The 20,381-nt window shown below is 44.5% G+C and overlaps 1 protein-coding gene across 1 annotated transcript in view; it reads right to left on the bottom strand.

Annotated features, from left to right (window-relative positions):
• Window positions 1–17,496: 17,496 nt before the first annotated feature.
• Window positions 17,497–20,381, bottom strand: part of CEP112 (centrosomal protein 112) — a 2,145,639-nt gene continuing 2,142,754 nt past the window's right edge. Inside the window, exon 27 of the mRNA XM_086930941.1 lies at window positions 17,497–17,883. Coding sequence (XP_086787067.1) covers window positions 17,880–17,883 — 4 coding nt within the window. The 3' untranslated portion in view covers window positions 17,497–17,879. The remainder of the gene's footprint in view (window positions 17,884–20,381) is intronic.

Below are 20,381 nucleotides of genomic sequence, written 5' to 3'. Positions count from 1 at the left end.
AGTAGTGTGCAGTCATCTTGGTATTAGTTTTATGGCATCTGAAATTGCTTTTGTGTTCCATCATGTGCACCTTTACCTACACAAATTTGCACGTTGTTCCATCCCCTGGCTAAGACCCCCCGCCCCACACAACTACACCTAGCGGTGGCGCATAAGTGCTTCTTACGCTCCCTAAAACTAACCCGAATAGTGAAACCGTACGCCCCGGTGCTCCCCTTGCTGGGCACTCCCAGAGAAGATGGAGTGGTAACGGAAGCCATGCTGGAGAGATGGACACAGGCGGGAGTGGAGACACTAGGAGACCTCTACGCAGACGGAGCCTTGCTCACTTTTGCTGAACGCCCTGCGGACACTGGCCTGCCAGCCGGACAGTTTCTGTTGCATGCGTCCCTGGTGCGAACACCAGCGGATACCTGGGGTGACATGTCTGAGGAACCGCCAATGCACCAATTCATGCAATATTTGCATGTTATGGGCAATGGCACCCACGTGGTGCACTGGTTAGCACAAGCTCTCTTGACACATACGCAGCACTCCACCCAACAGCTAAGAGACAAATGGGCGGTGGATAGAGGAAGGGCCTGGACAGACAAAGAATGGGCAATGTTGTTGATTAGCCCAGTTAATATTCCACGTAACTCCCGCTTCAAGATCATACAATTTTAAATCTTACACCGCGCTTATCTCTCGCCTGATAAAATTAACAGATACTTCTCGGTCACTGACACTGCATGTCAGAGATGCTTCCTGATTAGAGCGGACCTCTTACACATGCTCTGCTTGTGCCCCAACATCCAGTCATACTGGGACACGATCAGAACACTGCTGGCACAATGCACTGAAGAGGACATACCGCACACATGGGAAGCCTGCATCCTGGGGCTCTATAAAAGGACCAAGCTGAACAAAGTACCGGCCAGGTTTTGGGACCTGGGACTTGTCACGGCAAAGCGTCTGCTCACCAAACGTTGGAAAAACAGCGAACCCCCACATGTTCGCAACTGGCATGCCTCCTTTACCAATTGTTTTAACAAAATGGGGTAACCCTGTGTCCCTCAGAACCTGGGTATATGCGATTGACAAAAAATGTGGTTCTGTCGGGTATTATGCAATCTCTTTGGGTTAGGCTGCAGACAGCTCTAAAACACAAACAAGCAAACCTCTCTGATATCCAAAGTTTTTATATATATTAAAAACAAAAAACAATGAACCAGTAAAATGGAATTACTTCATTCCACAACATTATTATCAAACATAGGTGCAGTGACTGTAGTGAATCCAGTGACAAAAGTGAAATACGTAGTGACACTTATATACAAGGACGTATTGAATCAATACACTTTACAAAAAAGGAGAAGGGGAAGAGGGGAAGAGTAGCACGATATGTTCTTTTATCGTTTTGTGGCCAGTTTCATCCTAGTAAAAGTTCCAAGGAAAGCAAGGAATTATTGTCCATATTCCTGGAATTATCTTGGCCAAAAGGAAAAAGCGTCGACGTTTCGACCCTGGTTGCGCCCCAGTTGGTGGTCGCGGCGGGTCTTTATCAAGACAGGGGGGGGAATGGGAAATGTTCAACAATTAATGTAATCCAGAAGGTAGCCCGTCGGTCAACCCTCAATATACAGACATCAGCGTCAGTGCTTCCCTGATGTGGAAACAGCAATCCAACCGTGAAAGCCGAGCGTTTTCACCCAGAGAGCTTGGTGCTGGCTTTCACGGTTGGATTGCTGTTTCCACATCAGGGTAGCACTGACGCTGATGTCTGTCTTGATAAAGACCCGCCGCGACCACCAACTGGGGCGCAACCAGGGTCGAAACGTCGACGCTTTTTCCTTTTGGCCAAGATAATTCCAGGAATATGGACAATAATTCCTTGCTTTCCTTGGAACTTTTACTAGGATGAAACTGGCCACAAAACGATAAAAGAACATATCGTGCTACTCTTCCCCCCTTCCCCTTCTCCTTTTTTGTAAAGTGTATTGATTCAATACGTCCTTGTATATAAGTGTCACTACGTATTTCACTTTTGTCACTGGATTCACTACAGTCACTGCACCTATGTTTGATAATAATGTTGTGGAATGAAGTAATTCCATTTTACTGGTTCATTGTTTTTTGTTTTTAATATATATAAAAACTTTGGATATCAGAGAGGTTTGCTTGTTTGTGTTTTAGAGCTGTCTGCAGCCTAACCCAAAGAGATTGCATAATACCCGACAGAACCATCCTTTACCAATTGGGCGAGGGCAGAGGGCACAATATTGTGCCGAGAGGAGACGGCGGGACTGAGAAAATACCCCATTGCACAGCTCTGGGATGATACCCTGCAGTCCTTCCAGCAGGCAAGCATAGAACAAGGAATCACTTGAGATATGGCCCTCTCTCGAAACAGACCACAGACATGGGACACAGTACTGACCTCACGCACCCGCCACCCCTCTCCCCGCCTGTACCCGGACGCATGACACGACATGCACACCTACCGCGCAACAATGGCACAAGGACATACCGCACAAAGTACCAAACACTCCCTCACCCCCGATGCTATCGCACCCCTAAATACTAGACACAACCGCACTAACTCTCCCCTCTCCCCCCCTCCCCCTAGACGGGGACCCAAGCTCCACACGATGGCCATAGCCAACACCTTTGCCGTGACCTAATGGAACTCCCCCTGCGATAACACATCAGCATTCCTCACGCTTCATTAGCATCAGCATTGGCACTCCCACCTCAATCAAATTATTTCGGACCCTCTTCCTTTTTCGCAGTTTCCCCCCTCCAACTTGCACACCTGGAAAAGACTTTCTTCGTTCTTCTCCTTCTTTTCTCCCCTGAATTATCCCACCCCCCAGTTCATACTATGGTTACGTTAAAAAACCAGGGTATTTTTCACCACTGGTAAGATACTTCTAGGTTTGCGTGTGTGATATTGGCAGTTGCACTTCATTTGGCATTCAACATTTTCCCTTCAGCTAATATGATGCACGATACGCCGCGCACTGACTGCAGGATATGGTCAGGGAACACACTGTCCAGGGGAGCACATGCAGCCCCACACCGCAACTCATCATCACATCCTCCCCAGTATTATCTCCAGTACCGGATGACACCACATATACAGAGACAGACGGCACACCACATGCGGCCTCAACAGCCTATTTGCAAAACCTCCACTGCACAAGAGCAGTTTCTCATTTACTATGCACATCACTGTTGAACAATGCAGTCGACATAATGGTGCGAACAAGATTACAAATGCTGTATACTTATTTTTCTCTGCTTTTTGACAATTTATTATCGTCATATGTACTGAACATCATTGCCAATGATTAAGAAATGCTAATAAAATATATACAAACAAAAAATCATGTGCACCTTTACCTGTCTCGTTGTCATTCCTATGTATAGGAGACCACATGGTCAAATCAGTATGTAAATGCAATTGAATGAGTTGCAGTTCGTGAGCGTCATGATTACCCAAGTTGCCCCATTCAGGAGTGTCAGTTCTTTTGTGATCTTAGTTTGAGGGCATACTGAGCATGAACCACAGGGGTAGTGGCCCTTAACAGGGGGAAGATCCCAAAGAGTTCTTTGTGAGTTGGTGTTTTGCTCTTTTGGTCTTGTGTGTATGAGCAAACCTTTAAGGTTGCTTGTACGCTTGAATGCAAACCTTGGAGTAGGTAAGGACAGTGCACCTGTGTTCAAGATGTCCCAATACTTACAGATTATGTTACTAATCCGATTTGAGTCAAGAGTGAAGGTGGGACACATGTGATAGCAATTTGTGGCTCTCTGGTCACGTTCTTAAGTAGGCTTTCATGATTGTTATGTCTTGCTTGTTTACGAGCCAAAGCAACTGTTTGTCTCGGGTATTCACGTCTGATCAGATCTCTCATTAGATTGCCCGACTCCCTCTGGTAGTCTGCCACTGTACTGCAATTTCTTCTGATGCGCAGGAATTGCCCAAAGGGTAAGTTCTGTCTCAAGGCCCTATGGTGGTGACTGCTGAATAGAAAAAGGCTATTCTTATCGGTGGGTTTCAGATACTAGGTGATTCTGACCTGATCTTCATCCAGTCTAATCAGTAGGTCAAGGAAAGGGATTTCTGTTGCTGAGATAGTGGGGGTAAATCGCAAGAATGGATTCAGTGTATTGATCCAATTGCAGAATTCTTCACACTTGGTGCGGTCTCCTTTCCAAAGGATTAGAATGTCGTCTATGAACCTTCTCCAGAGCAGCACGTTCGCCCGGTAGGGATTACTTGGGTTATAAATCTCTCTGTCCTCAAAGGCTGACATGTACATACATGCTAGACTCGGCACAAACGTGCTGCCCATAGACGTGCCTTGTGTTTGGTGATAAAGTTGGGTGTTATATTTGAAGAAGTTTTCGGTTAATGCCAACGTCGCGCATTCCATTATGAAAGGAACTGGTGTGGACGAGGACCAATCGCAATTACTGAGTGCATCCTTAATCAACTCCAGGGTAGCCCTCTGTGGAATGTTGGTGTATAAAGCCTCAACATCCTGGGTGACCAGAAGGTCCACTTCTTCTGAATGTTGGGTCACCTCCAATAGGCGGAGGATGTCAGTGGTGTCCTTGACAAAGGAGGCTGTGGTTTTGACCAGTGGTTGAATAAAGTGGTCCACAAATTGAGAAAGAGGTTCCAGGAGGGACCCGATCCCTGAAACGATAGGACGACCTGGAACCGGGGTGGTACCTTTGTGTATTTTGGGAAGGCAATATAAATACGGAGTCTTAGGTTCTTTTGTTAGTAGGAAATCTGCTTCTTTCTTGGTAATCCAGCCTTCTATTTCTGCACAGATGACCATAGTAGATATGGCCCTGCTCAACTAGGGAGATGGATCCTCAAAGCCGCCCCTGCCATAATCCCCACAGAGTCAGTCAAAGAAAGTAAGCACTGTCTCTGGCCTCGGCAATCATTGGGATCCATGTCGCACCAGTATAAACGTTGAATGATGTTGGTCCAGCTTAGTTTCAAGGCCGAGAATCACTATGGATTTGGCACTGCTTAGAGGCGTCGGTGGTGCAGTGAACGTCAAAGATTGTGGGTTCGCGACCAGAGTATATCTAGATCCGGGAACAGATCCAGATGGTTCTACTAGAGTCAAGAGTGAACCTGCTAACAGAACTCCAGTCAGGGCACCTCCCAGACATGTAGAGCCCAAAGGGGTTCCAGAGGGGTCTGAATGCCGAAATATGAGGTGCATTGCCTCATAAAACTCCTGAGGTGGGTGTTAGTTGCTTCGGCTCCATGAAATTTAGGGAGGCATGGAGCGGGCCCCGGCTTGGGATCTGTGGGTGGAATGTGGGAGCTAGCCTCGACTTGTTTTTGTCGGTCCTGTGCCTCGTCCGATGACTTGGATGGCACGGTGAGGTCGAAGAGACCTCAAACTTCTGCATTGTTTGTGCTTGTGAGACTTACAAGCAACAACTTTGATGACGACTGATTGGAACAATTCCGAGAGCTGGCCTGGGACGTTCAAGTGCAGGGACCTGGAGTGGTGTGCAGTCTTCTGTTGTTGGGTAGCCAGTAGCTTCGTCTTCAGCTCCTGAATCGCCTTTGGATTTATGGTGTGGCAGTTGAGATAGTTCCTGGAGTTATGGTCTGGGTTAAGGCAACAAAGACAAACCAGATGGCGGTCTGACACAGACATTTGCCTGTGACCGGCCCCAAAGGGTTTGAAAACCCCTGGCATCTTAGGTGGCATTGCTAGTACACTGGGAGAAGAATGCAAAAAAATTGCAGACAAAAATGTCAAAAAGGTGGTTAAAAAGTAAGGGAGGTTGCTTTACAGGATCTGTGCTGTTAGTGCAGAGAGAAAAGAACTGATGTCAACGCGGGTGGGTGGCATCACACACATCACACCCGGTGCTGACTGCGCATACAGTGTGGAGAAGTGTGGCTCAATGCTTAGAGCGGCAGACCTGGATGCAGAACGCTGGCCAGGGACCAGGGTTCGATTCCCGCCTCGGCGGGTTTCGGGCTTAAATTCCTCTGACCGGATATTCTCGCCTCAGTGCCGATTCTAAGCATGGGTCCCACGCTGCAACTCTGGGCAATAGCTTGCTTAGTCTCCACAAAGGCCCCCTGATACACAAGGGATGCCTGGTTTCACCATGGGATGCCCAGGAGTGGACACCCCACAAGGAAAAGCCAGGATGGGTTCCCTTGTGGTAGGAGTACAAGCGCCGGGATGCCTCCGGGTCACTGTTCGCGCTATACAAATACGCCACATTTACATTTACATTTACATGGAGCTGTACGAGCCACCTACTGGCGCACAGGGCTACTGCTCAAGATTTTCTGGATCCAGTCTTATGCCTGATAAATATTCTAAGGTAAGGGACCTCCGGAAAGACAATCCTCATAATTACATTTTTTTCAGAGGAATACTTACACGCAGAAAAATCACGCTTGGCATTGAGAAAACGTTTTCTGTTTTTTTAGATGCTGGTACAACATGGACTCCATATGAAGTGCTAGTATCATGAGTGGAGCTCTTCCTTAGTGCCTTACGGTTCCAAGGTTGCAACCTTGTCCTGTTCAACAATTTCCTTTCCACAGACTATTGAGCCTTCAAGGTCATTGTGAGACAAGCATTGCAATTCTGAATGTCATCCTGGACCACACAGCACCACAAAACCGGAATCATGTGTAGCCACAACTTTTATTTTACTTTAGGTAAGCATACAGCGTGGGCCTAGTCACAGATGCCAATGTAGAGTTTTTCAGAGTCTTAAAGATTTGATGTAATATAATATAACAAGTATTGCAAAGCCAATAGATTTCCCCAATACGAGATCAATTGGCTCAGAGAATTTTTTTTTTTAATGATGCGCAGTTGTGCGAGTTGCTGTAGCTAACTTGAACACTGAGTATGGAGAGGCTTTGCCATTAAGGCCAGAGCTGCTGACTTTGGAGCTGGGGAACGGAGATCTCTGCTGCCTTTGACATGGTTGACCATGACACTCTAATACAAAGACTCTATGAAGCCGGCCAGAGCTGCTGACTTTAGAGCTGGGGAACGGGGTTGCTGCACTTCTCTTCTTGGAGCTCTCTGCTGCCTTTGACACGGTGGACTATGACACTCTAATACAAAGACTCTATGAAGCCAGCATAGAGGGAACTGCTTTAGACTGGATCATGTCCTACCTTCAAAACAGAACTGATGTCATCCATACCCCACCTTTCTTGTCCAAACCAAACCGTACTCCACAAAAGCTGGGGTCCCTCAAGGCTCTATCATCTCGCCCATGCTTTTCAACATCTACATGAAGTCATTACAGGTACTGATCAATCAATTGGAACTCATGTGCTATAACTAAGCTGATGACACGCAAATACTCATTCAACTGGAATGCACCCAAGACATTAGAAACTCGCCACTTTTCAATTGTCTCAGAGCCGTGGATCAATGGATGACTTGGAGCCATCTCAAATTGAATGCTTCCAAAATGGAAATACTCATGTGTGGCTATTGGAAAACATTATGACACGCCTGCCACCTGGCCTGATGAACTTGGATCACCGCCTAAAGTATCGAAGGAAGTAAGAAACCTCGGAATGACATGGACTCCAAGCTATTGATGAGTGCCAGAGTGGACAAACTAGCAAGATCAAGCTTTGTTACTATAAAAACTCTGCAACGAATCTTCCCCCATTTGGGATTCCCACACAAGGTCCAAGCTACCATCTCCCTTGTTCTGTCAAAACTCGATTAGGCCAATAGACTCTACCACAGATCACCTTTAAAGACTATGAAAAGACTACAATGGATTCAGAACTCTGCTGCCAGACTACTCTTGCATATCAAACCGCGACACCACATCTCCCCTGCCTTGAAAGCCCTGCATTGGTTACCGGTTGCCAGAAGATCCACGTTCAAGCTGCTTTGTATCACCCACAAAGCCATACATGGAATGGGACTGCTCTGCATCAGGAATAAATCACCAAACACATTCATCCTAGGTACCTCCGCTCTAGAGTGGCAACCTGCCTCAAAATCCCAAGATCCAAGAAAAAAAAACATGGGTGGCACATCCTTCTCTGTTCAAGTAGCCAAAATATGGCCTTCTGTACCCCCCAACATAGATCCACTTACAACCACCCTATCTTCAGAAAACTACTCAAGAATTGGCTCTTTCCCACATAAGCACCATACGCAAACATAAATATACAGCATATCCCTCTGTATATAAGCATTTATTTGTACTATAGATAAGTACCTAAATATGTGTATTGCTTTGTATTAACATGTAGAATAATTATGTTAAAAAAAAGACTAAAGCCTTCACTCTTCTATCCCTCCACTATCCTTTTCAATCGAAATAACAGTTTAACATGTCCACATCTCAAATTACATTCCACCATAATAATTCACCACTAATCCTTTATGGGTTCCGGAGTAGCGTGCTACTCGCCGAAAAAGCACTTCAACACCCCATTAGGGGTAACAAGCGCCATATATATATGCAAACCTTTGTCCCTTTTCTATCCCTCTGCTATCCTTCTCAATCCAAATACCTGATTAATATCCACCACTCAAATTATTTTCATATTTTACTATACTAATTCACCACTAATCCTTATGGGTTCTGGAGTAGCGTGCTACTCGCCAAGAAAGTGCTTCAACACTCCACTAGGGGTAACAAGCGCTACATAAATGCAAACCTTTTTTCCCTCTTCTATCCCTCCGCTATCCTTCTCAATCCAAATAACGGAATAATATCCACCACTCAAATTACTTTCATATTTCACTATACTAATTCACCACTAATCCTTTATGGGTAACGGAGTAGCGTGCTACTCGCCCAAAAAACACTTTGATGCCTCGTCAGGGGTAGTAAACGCTATATAAATACAATTACAATACAATACAATGTCTCGGCAGCTGGCCTAACATCCTTGATCAATCACTTAATCTTCTCATCCCTGTAAAAATTAATATGTCCTTCTGTAAAGTAACTGGCGCTCATGTAAAGTGCTCCAAGTCCTTCTCGTCCACATTACACTAATAAAAAAACAAGGCATGCGGGTGGGGAAGGGGTATGCAGTGACAGGAGTGAGGTGGTGGGAGGGACAGGCCAGCAACAAACAGGAAAGGGGCATGCAGCGACGGAATTGAGGTGGTGGTAGGGACAGGCAAGCAACAAACGAAACAAGAATGGAAACGAAACAGACGTCGGAGCCAACCTATGGTAAGTAAAGGTAAGTAATGGGTGGACTCTAAGCCTCTTTTAAGATTTTTTTTCTTTTAATGATAAGATATTTTGCATGCGCCGTGTAGGCAAAACCTAAAAAGCAGAACAAGATGGGAAGGGGGAATGTCCAGCAGGATTACCACTGGTGCACATGGAACAGGCTACAAGTAATAATGAGTGGGGTACACCATATTCATTAAACTACATACAATGAATTCTTAGCAACATATTTAGGCAACGTTTTACACAGGTTTCCAGGATGAGGGTGGACACTACATGAGGCTGAAGTGCAAAAGAAGGGAATCTGATCTACTGGGGGGAGGTGTTGTAAGAAAAGTACGACTTTAAGTATTTTTTAAAGGTTTGCTGGGCAGTTACTAGTCTGAAGGTTGAGAGATGGATGTTTCAGAGTGAGGGTAAAAGGAAGGGAAGGTTTGTTTTTTGTCCTCTTTTGTACGTTTGAGGGTGTACACGATTATTTGGGGCCCGATGTAGGTAATTAGTATTTACTGATTCGTAAATACCGAATTTTACCGATTCGGTATTTACAAATCGGTAAATGCTATGTAGGTATTCTTACCTAATCAATTACCGAATCGGGAATATTCAGTAATTACCGAATCGGTATTTACTGATTCCGTAATTGCCATTGATTCCTATGGCAATTACCGAATCGGTAAATACAGATTCGGTAAAATTACCGAATTGACAAGGGGGACAGGGTGTCACTTTGACACCCTTGCACCCCTGATTCAGGCTTGTGTGCCATGTGACACATATAGATGCCCTTAGGGCATGTCTGTGTGCCACATTGCACAGGTGTACATGCACAGATGTGCATGTACACAGGAATTCGTTATTTACCATGCAATAGTATTCTTCATAAACTTTATTCGACAATTAAGTCATAAAAGTGGTACATAAAATACATATTTTGCAATAAAATTCAATGAACATTTTCCAATAAATATTTAAAAAGAGATTAAACTTCAAGAGACTATTGTCAAATGTCTGATATCCTTAAAACTCGTCAATATATATACGGTCCAGGGTAATATACTCAAAGCTTGATTAAAAAATACATCTTATATAAACATCTATTTACTGCCGTAACTGTTTTGACCGAATTACCCAAGCCCATTTTGGGAATTTAGCCACAGCTACAGCAATTGGGAGACTAGGGTCAGTACATAGGATTCTTAATGCTTCTTCATGTCTATGGGTGTCAATTAGATTACAAATAGATTTCACCCACATTGATCTAGGAGCAACATATAGGGGACTGAAAAATAAAAGGTGACTTATAGATTCTTGTTCGTCCCTGCACCTAGGGCATTTATCATTGTCATTTTCTCCTGCCCATTTCGCTGTGAACGACCTTATTGGAAGGGTGCCTGCTCTAAGTTGGAAATAGGGTTTACGGTCATGTTGCTTCTCTATGGCATCCCAATATAATTCCAGCTTAGGTTGTGCCTTAAATTCCTGAAAACGACCTGTTAAATGAGAAGAAGAACCCTTTGTACATGCTTTTAGGTTAACCATCTCCCAATACTTAGCCTTCAACATTTTTTTAGAAGGAAATATCGCATTTGCGGGATATCCCACAATTCTCCCATACCCAGACTGACTAACAGGGACCTAATGCCCTTTAGCCAGTGTATTTTGTGGAAGGAATCTTGAGCAATTATTTCCTTTAGGCCTCATGCGTAGTGCTGTAGTTCCTCTGTGGTCCATATCCTACGCCAATACAATAGCGGTCGTAGGGAAGCAAGATCTTTTCCCCAGGTCCCACAATAATGGCATCAAGGGGGTACTTTGCGGAACACTAGTTACTTTTCGCAGAAACTCATTTTCCGCTAGCGTCAAATTTCTTAGATTTTCAAACCCACAAAAATCAGCCCTGTAAAGGGTCGAACTTAACACCTTCATCCCATATATCTCTAGTAATGGGCTAATGGGTTTCGATGCTGAAGCGTTAAACCTTTTTAGAAGAACACCCGCCTGCAGGTGATGTTTTAATACTGCAAGATTTAATTGGCTAGTCCATCCCATGTCTCTCTGGAGGGTAACCCCCAGATATGTAAAGGCATCAACCCGCTCTAGTGGGGCTTCATTCATGTATATGCTCCCTCTAAAAGGTTTAACGAGCCTAGTCGGTTTATGTTCAGTAAGGACCATAAACTTTGTTTTCGCAGTGTTTATTTCTAGACCCCGGTCCAAGCAAAATTCTTCAAAGTGCCGCAGTGCACACTGGAGCCCACTTGGCGTTTTTGAGATTATCAAGGTGTCGTCCGCGAACATGAGGATCGGGACTCGCTTACCATTCATCACAGGGGCATCGGTCGGGACCAGGGAGAGGAAATCAGCCACCCCGTTCATGAAGAGAGAGAACAAGGTACGCGCCATGACGCAACCCTCCAGCACTCCCAGCTCAACAGGGAAGGATTCCGTAACCTCGCTCGTCCTGTCGTCCCCACCGAACCCGAGCAAACGTATCCTCATGTAGGCAGACGATCAAGCTCAATAACTTAGGGCCATCCCTAGCTCATTCAGGACTCGCCACAATTTATTACGTGGGACCAGGTCAAAAGCCGCCCTTAAATCAACAAATATGGCATATAAAGTGCCTTTCTCCAATACCACAGATCGCCAGTAAAGAATAATGAACCAAAAGACCTGATCTATCGTACTGGTCCTAGGTCGAAAGCCAGCCTGGAGGTGACACAGGATGTTTTCTTCCTCCAACCAGGTTTGGATTTTTCCCAATACCAGACGGCCCATGATTTTTTGGATGGAGTCAATCAAGCTAATAGGCCTATAATTGCCTGCTGACGACTTGTCCCCTTTTTTGTAGACAGGCACTATCTCAGCACCTTTCCAAGAATGGGGAACTTCCATCCCTTGAGCTATGGCATTTGCAAAATACATAATATACAACCGCCCTCTATTTTTGTCATTTAGAAATAGATCAGCAGGGACACAATCCATGCCTGGGGCGCGTCCCTCAGATACTAAGTCTAACGCCCTATCTGCTTCACCTACAGTGAAGGCGGCCTCCTTATAAAAAGTATGGACATAAATCCCTCACTGTCGGTGACTTCGCTTTAGGTGTATTGTGGCTTAAAAGAATCAATTCACGAGCTTTGAGCGACATTATTTTGTGGGCTCTCCTGAGGCCCACCCCTGTCCCATTTAAAAATATTCCAAAAGGATTTTGGGTTTTTAGACTGACATGCCACCTTAAGATCCTGTCACCTACTTTCTTCCCATGTTTTTTTAGCGATACACTGTTTATGCTTATAATTAGCACGGGCCACCTTTACTTTGGTAGGATCTTTAGTTTTTAATGCTTGGCCCAGCTCCCCCCTAGCTTGTCTACAGGTGCTATCATACCAACTCTCAGGTTTTCTAATTTGAACTCTTTTACCAAGGATGGGTTTACAAAAGTGTGTTTTAAGCTTTATAAAAATCTTATCATGGGCTTCCATAAAAGGTTTATACAATGACCCTTGCGTTATATCTGCCTCCCTCGTGGCCAGCACACCATCCAAATCTATCTCGATATCAGTCATGGTATTTGGATGTCCTGCAACTTGACACCACTTAAGGTGGCGCTCATCATTTGTTATAGCTAAATCAGGGGGTATAAATCCCCGGGCCACTTCATCCTCTTTATCTAAACCCAGCCTGAACAGCGCAGTCAGGGGGTTGTGGCCACTCTCGATGCAGGATATTACCTCCATATCAACCAGGGTGTACCATAACTTAAGGGGAACAAGTAGATAATCTATATTACTTACCCTAACCCCATTTTCGTAAGTTTTCTTACCCATCCTATCAGACAATGTTCGGCCATTAGCAGCCTTCAACTGATTCCCCATACAGAGACCCTTCAACTGTATCGCGGCCTCTGTCCATTTATTTATAGGTTTAATATCCAGTTGGGGGACCCCCCACCTACAATCCTCATCCTCTGTTAAATTCAGATCATCGAGTCCAATTGGTTCGAAAGTGGTATTAAAATCTCCACTTCCGCTTAGGTCTAATACCGGAGGTACCGACGGATAGAGCGGGGCCTCATACTCCCGAGCGGTTGCCGGGTGAGGTGAGGTCTTCACCCACACAAAGCTGGGAAGAAGACACTCTTCTTTCTTTCCAGTGGGCATCCAAGCGTGATAAACTCCTGGTAGATATGTAACTTTTCTTAGTACATTTATTGTTATTTGTTACTTTACACATCACTTCCAGTTGCAGTAGTTTTTTCTACATCTTAGGTCCTGAAGAAAGCCGGGGCAACGCCCCAATGGCTGAAACATGTCGACCGTTCTGCATAGCGCCATAGGGTAGTCTTACTACTCGGCGTGTTTTTAACCTTTGACACACAGACTTTCTTCTGAACGTTTCTCAAAGTCTACGTAGTCAATTTTATTTTCACTTTCACTTGAGCACTGCACTTTTATTAACTTCACTTTAGCACAGACAATATGGCTAAGATCACTGACATTCACTCCCGCACCGTCAATGTATGGTCGGATGTGGTATTGAATGATCAGCAACTCCCACATGACGTTAACTCCACCATAAGGGTGGGCTGATGGGATTTGTTCTAGCTTATGTCTTTGACAGCATTCGCTCATACACGCATCTCATTGTTTCATAGTTTCTTGGTTTGGCGACACACCATCTCATAGACCTGGTCTGCCCTGTTGTGTGTTTTTGTCCTGACATTAGGGGTATGAGCAGACAGGTCATTAAATATTCCCCTTGACCCTCCACACACATTTTTGTTTTTGTTGTATTAAAATCTCCTGCAATTAATGGCAGTACATTAGCTGGAATATTCTCAATCAACACTGCCAAAGCTGTTACAACATCAGATTTCTTACCACCTGGTAAGCCCCTGGCATAAACATTAAAAATATCAATATTTAAATTGGCCGGAAAGCTACGTCTCACGGCGAGCATGTCAGAATTTGTCACCAGGAGGAGTTGGGTATTACACTTAAGGCTCCTCCTGACCCAAATCACTAGTCAGCCCATAGGGCGACCCATTTGACTTTTAACTGCAGGGACATAAAAATTAAAATAACCCACTTTAAACACCGGGTCAACCGCCCAAGTCTCCTGAAAAAGGCAAATGTCAAATGTGTCAATATATTCCATCCAATCAGGTGAATCAAGTGTGGAACCCACACCTCCCACATTCGAAGAAATGAAGGATGTCTGACAAACTGGACCCTCAAAACTGACAACACGATCTCCCCTAACAGGAGATGAAAGTGGAGTTTGGTTTGTAAAATTCTGCTCACCCAACAATAACTCTGTTCTAGCCACCTCTCCAGTGTCCGCACTTGATATATTTTTCCTAGGACCAGCATTCCCTTCTTGCCTGCTTCCCAGGCCAATTGCTAACCCTACCCTCCTTTCTACATCTACCCCATTTTTTGAGTCTACACTATTCTGGATAGAGCTTTGAGACACAAACCGTCAGTCACATTCCCCCAAACCCGACAAGGCATCAAATCTATTAAACAACCTTATATTCCCCAAGGGGCATGGATTCAACACCTCTCTCAGTGGAAAAATATCCCTCTGTATAGGATGTGGGGATCCATAGAAATGGGATAATGGCAATGTTTGTATCCCGGGGGACAGGTCATTTTGGGGCCAACTACAGATGTGTTTAACACACCTCCAGTCTCTAAAGTTAATGATAACACAGTCCCCCACCATAGACTTACGGCTCCTACCTATCCAATTCACTCTTCTGGCAAACAAAATTTCTGCACGTATATTAATTGGCAGTGGTCGATACTCATTAAGCCAGAAGGTACACTTATTTTTTAGGTCTATATATGACTCCCGCTTCCCCTCAGCCAATAGGGAAACCCCCACCAAGACTACCACATAGGGGGCTGATTCAGGAGGGAGATCAATATTGGGTAGGGTAGCTACACTATGTGCTAGGGACGTCACATGCGTTTTTTGGTGTATGGCTACAGGTCTACTAACATCTGCCTGATGCGTCCCATCCCTTAAAAACAAGTTCCCAGCCTCTGTCAAAGTGGGGGGCGGAGGTGCGTCCATGGACACCGTGGGGTCTTTTTGAATAGAGACAACATCCCCATTTGCCCCTCCAGCATTGTTAGGATCAGCAGTACTTTGGACCGTAGTAGTTTTCTGCATGCAGATTGGAGCACTGTTCCGAGTTCCCACCTGCTTCTGGACTGATACAAGTGAAATTTCAAGGCACACTAGTCTATTCTCAATAGAGTCCAGCCAGTCATATATCGGGTGACATATATTCTTAAGAGTGCCTTCCAGTCTTTTCCAGAACAATGGACTCAAATCAGATTGTGTGTCACCCCCCACAGTTACTTGATGGCTACTGGGCCCCTCATATGCAGATAATAAAGGCTGAATAGGGCTAGAGCATGACCCAACAACCGGATCCTCAATAGACACAGCCTGTTTGCCAATTTTAGCTTTTCTCCCCCCTGCTTGCATTTGTGCCCCGGGACGTTTTCTTTTTGCTGTCACCCCCGCCACCTGGTGAACAAATCCCGATTTTGCATGGCAAGCTGAGCGGGTTTTAATATTAGGGGAGGGGACGCTCCTTTCAGCATTGTGTATACCCATGCCCCTAGGGGAGGTCATATTTGTTTCAAGGATAACCACTGGCTGTGATAAAAGGCTTCTTTCCTCCACCCCGAGGGAGGCAACGTATCCTGGGAGTCAGCCTGCTGGTGAACTGGTGATCTAGCCCTCGCCAGGTTTCCCAGTGAAGATCTCTTGTCAAAGGGAGTGTCCAGGGATAATCTCTGTTCTGTGAGTTCAATATCCTTGGCCAAAGATGATGATACCCTGATGAGGAAGTTATCCAGGGTTCCGAATAATGTTCCTCCAGTTGACTTCCTACCATTCACTCCTGCATTTGGTGAAGTAGCCATACTTATTATAATGAACTGCTACTTAACACTCCTCAATTACCGTTTGTAGCACACAGAGCAATACTGTACAATCACTGACCGTTAGTGGACGAGGCTGATGTTAGGGGTGGTGGCCCATCCCGTCCTTATCCGGCCTTGAACGGTCTTAAATGGGCCAGCCCTTGGCCCGGGCTTCGCCCGGCTCATCCCGCGCTAATTCCGCGACGCGGGGGGCTGGTCTGATTAAATGCGCCTCCTGGCGCGGTAATGCAGCGTCAGTTACGCTGCTGTGGCTGCTGGGTAGTGTATTCCCAGCGCGGCTGCGGCGGCGTCTGTGGCACTATGGGCGGTAGTGGCTTCCAAGTAAGTGCCCGCTCCTTCCTTGCTGGTGATATTGACTCTTAGCGGTGGCGGCAATATCAGCACACTCCCCCCATAGTATTACATGGTAAATAACGAATTCTTGGGGGCTTGTGGCACTGTTTGCCGTCTCACCTACATATAGATTTACCGATTCGGTAAATTTACTGAATCAGTATTTTACAGAATCGGTAAATTTACAGAATCAGTAAATTTACCGATTCTGTAGAATTTAGGCCCCCTACATCTCAATCACCAAATACCGGTCAGTAACGGCCAAAATTGGCCGTTACCGACCGGTATTTGGTGACCTACATCTGGGCCTTGGTTGGTGTTGTACACTTGGCCTGTGAAAGATGTTTCTACCAGGGTGCTCCAGTACGACTCCTTGGAAGATTAGCGATTATTTCTCAAATAAAGAATTTGTTCAGGAAAAAGCATCCAATATAAAGTACTGTTATACGTATTCTGAGATCTCTCATTGCACCTGTGGGACTACTGTAATGGTATTGAATAATAACGACGATTACAAGACGGCGAATGTTTAGTTCTGTGGTCTGGCATATTCACACTTTCCACCTTTACAAGAGAGCTCAGGATTTAGGAAACCAGTTTTAGGGAACCCTTGTTAAAGAAGGTAAATGCTCGATTTGTTGAACCTGTAGTACAAGTGTCATCCAGATAAATCTGAGGACTTGTGTACTCTTTCACAAAAACGTTCAATTTCCGCAGCAGGGTTATGGATAATAAATCAGGGATGCACATATATGTATCATTATAAAACCAAAGATATGTATGACATGAACCAACAAAACGGTGTTTTTCTTGAAATCTGGGTAACAAAATGGTCTGAAAATGACGCAGCAACAGTAAAGGCTTGGATGTTATCATGGATGCACCATAAGAGAATATATACAGTATACTACCCATGCATATCAATGTGACGCAGAAAACAAAAACAAATGATACCAAAACCAAATAATATAAAATAATATTTTAATATGATTTGGAGGCACTGGAGTGTGGGAACGATAAAAAAAATGTAAACATTTTTGGACAATATAAGAATGTAAACTTGATTATATTCACATGGTTAAAAATATGCAATACCATTGCATCAAGACTCGCTTTCCTCAATAAATACGTCAATTCACATGCATATATTACGCTCATATAAAAGATAAAGTACAGGAACATAAAAAATCAAGAAAATGAAATGCACAAAAAAATACTGACATTAATTGTGAGTTTCATATTTTTAAATCACAGTTTTTTTACATAACAAAAGCCATGTCGGATCTCACAGTTTATTTTCAGTGGCCTGTGTCTTCTGCCTTCTGAGAAATTATGTTATCCACCCATTTACCTACGAAATAAAACAGACTTACTTATCAACAATATTTGAGGGGGGTATAGCACAAAGTAATAAACAAACATGAAAGAACGGTGGGGGTGGGGAAAGCACAAAGAGTGAATTTCTCAGAAAAAATGGTGCAGTATAGTGAAATTTTAAAGCAAACAATGCATTTTTGGACTAGCGGAAAATATATTAGAAGCAGGGCCTGAGGGGGGTCTTAAGGGGCAGTGTATATTGTTATAAGTACTTATAACACAATCTTTTTTAAACTAACCAACATTAAGTCCTTCAAAGCAGAGACCAGTGAGTGAGTGTGTGTGGGTGTTTTTGCCTGTGTATGTCAAAATCCCAGGTGAAATTCGACCTCATCATACCCAACTGAAAGCACTTATACCCAAATATTTATAACAAAAAAATGTTTTAGGGAGACGTAATACCCCAAGCACCACCCTCTGGCCACCAAGCTACGCCCCTGATTTTAAAACACCATGAGTCACGAACGTTAATTTAAATCACATGAATGAGATTTATTCACTGGTGCAAAGTAAACTTAAAGGCTCAGAAAATAAACACTATGAGTAACTAGTGTTTGTTGCTCAGCTTTTTGCCATTGTATAGTGCTAAATAACAGATATGTTTGCAACCCAGCTAAATAACTATCATTTTATTGGCTTCTGAACGAAGACAGGCTTCTGGGGTTTAAACTAGCCAACTGCAGAGGGACCATCATAGCTCTAAGCCGTGTTGCCAGGATTAGGCGATGGAATCACATACTCTTTTTCATATAGATGAAAACAAGCATTGGCATAGCCAATAGGTCTCGCCTTTGGGACCTTGTAAGTGTTTAGCCATGTAGCATATTATCCTGGGTGCTGTGCCGATAGGGATTGAAGAGCTATACCAATTTTATGTTGCAAGGTAGAAAATAAATAACTCACCACTGAACATCGTTTTATATACCGATTCTAGAGATCAGTTTAAAGATAAATGAGTAGGCGAAAAGCGCCACTCTGGACTGGATCATCACCAAGGATTCAGCGGGCAAACTAATCTCTATAGACCCATTTTGATTGGCATGACTACTACGCTATCACCTTCCTTCTGCCTGGCACCCACAAGATTTGGACACCGCAACCCGTGATTCCCAAACATTGGGTTAGAGACACCAAGAACCTTGACCACAGGAAACTGGCTGCCAGCTGTGAGTCTGACCTCTTACGCCCCCATCTCACTACGGTCAACAACCTCATTGATCATTATTCGACAACTATATCCAACATTCTCGATGTTGTTGCACCGCTAAAACTAAAAGGAACCCAGTTCAAAGACAGGAATCCTGGTTCAACGGTTCCCTAAACATGGAGAGGAGATCCCTCCGGCAGTCAGAACGTAACTGGAAACGGCACCCGTCAGCAGACCATCTAAAACTTCTCCGTCAGTCCAGAAACACCTACAATAGGAAAATCCTCAAATCAAAAAATAATATTTCAGATCAGAACAGGAGAACGCCAAGAACAGACCTCGCAAGCTATTCAACCTGGTCAGACAGCAATCAAACAAACTGGCTAGAACCGCCAAAGTAACCCCTAAATCACAAAAACTTGACCAAGGTAAAACCTGTCTCCTAATCCTCCTGGACCTATTCTCTGCGTTCGATACGGTTAACCATGAAACTAATCTGGAACGCCTCAAACTTCGGATTGGATTGGATGGCACCATTCTTGAATGGTTTAGGTCCTTCCTCCAGAATCGCTCACAGAGAATCCTAATCAATGGTAACGTTTCCGCTCCCTCTCCGATCACGATTGGAGTCTCCCATGGATCAACCTTGTCTCCTACCCTCTTCAATCTGTACCTTGAACCACTCACAGAGGTGCTACGCACCGCCAACATTGCCTATCACATGTATGCCGACGACACACAGATCTATATTAAAATCTTGTCCTCTGAGGACATTCACTCCCTGAATGACGCTTTGAAGCTGACTGCATTGGATCACCTCTAATAAGCTCAAACTTAATGCAAAAAAAAACGGAATTTCTCCTTATCTCCCCACCCAAAAACAATTCATACATTCAGGAATGGATCAAGGCTATCACAGAGTTAAACTGCCCTCCTACCATTGTGGAATCTGCTAAATCCCTGGGAATAACCCTAGACTGCAACTTGAATATGCGTGGCCATATCAACTCGATGGCCAAAATTGCCATATTTTACCTGAGCTACCTAAGACACCTGAAACCTTTCCTCAACACCCGACCTAAAAATGGCAACCCAGGCACTAGTCATCTCCAGACTAGAATACGGGTGATCTACCCTCACAGGTCTACCCAAGAACTCTTTTTCCCCATTGAAAGCCTACCTCAACGCCGCTGCCAGACTCCTAACAAGTTCAAAGAAATTAGACAATATATTTCTCCCCACCTCAAAGCTCTAAACTGGCTTCCTCTCGAGCCCAGAATCAACTTATTCTGGCCTGCATCACTCACAAGGCTCCATACTCCAAT

This window comes from Lissotriton vulgaris, chromosome 7 (assembly GCF_964263255.1).
Source record: "Lissotriton vulgaris chromosome 7, aLisVul1.2, whole genome shotgun sequence".
Classification (NCBI taxonomy): domain Eukaryota; kingdom Metazoa; phylum Chordata; class Amphibia; order Caudata; family Salamandridae; genus Lissotriton; species Lissotriton vulgaris.
This window is presented reverse-complemented; position numbering and strand designations above follow the sequence as displayed.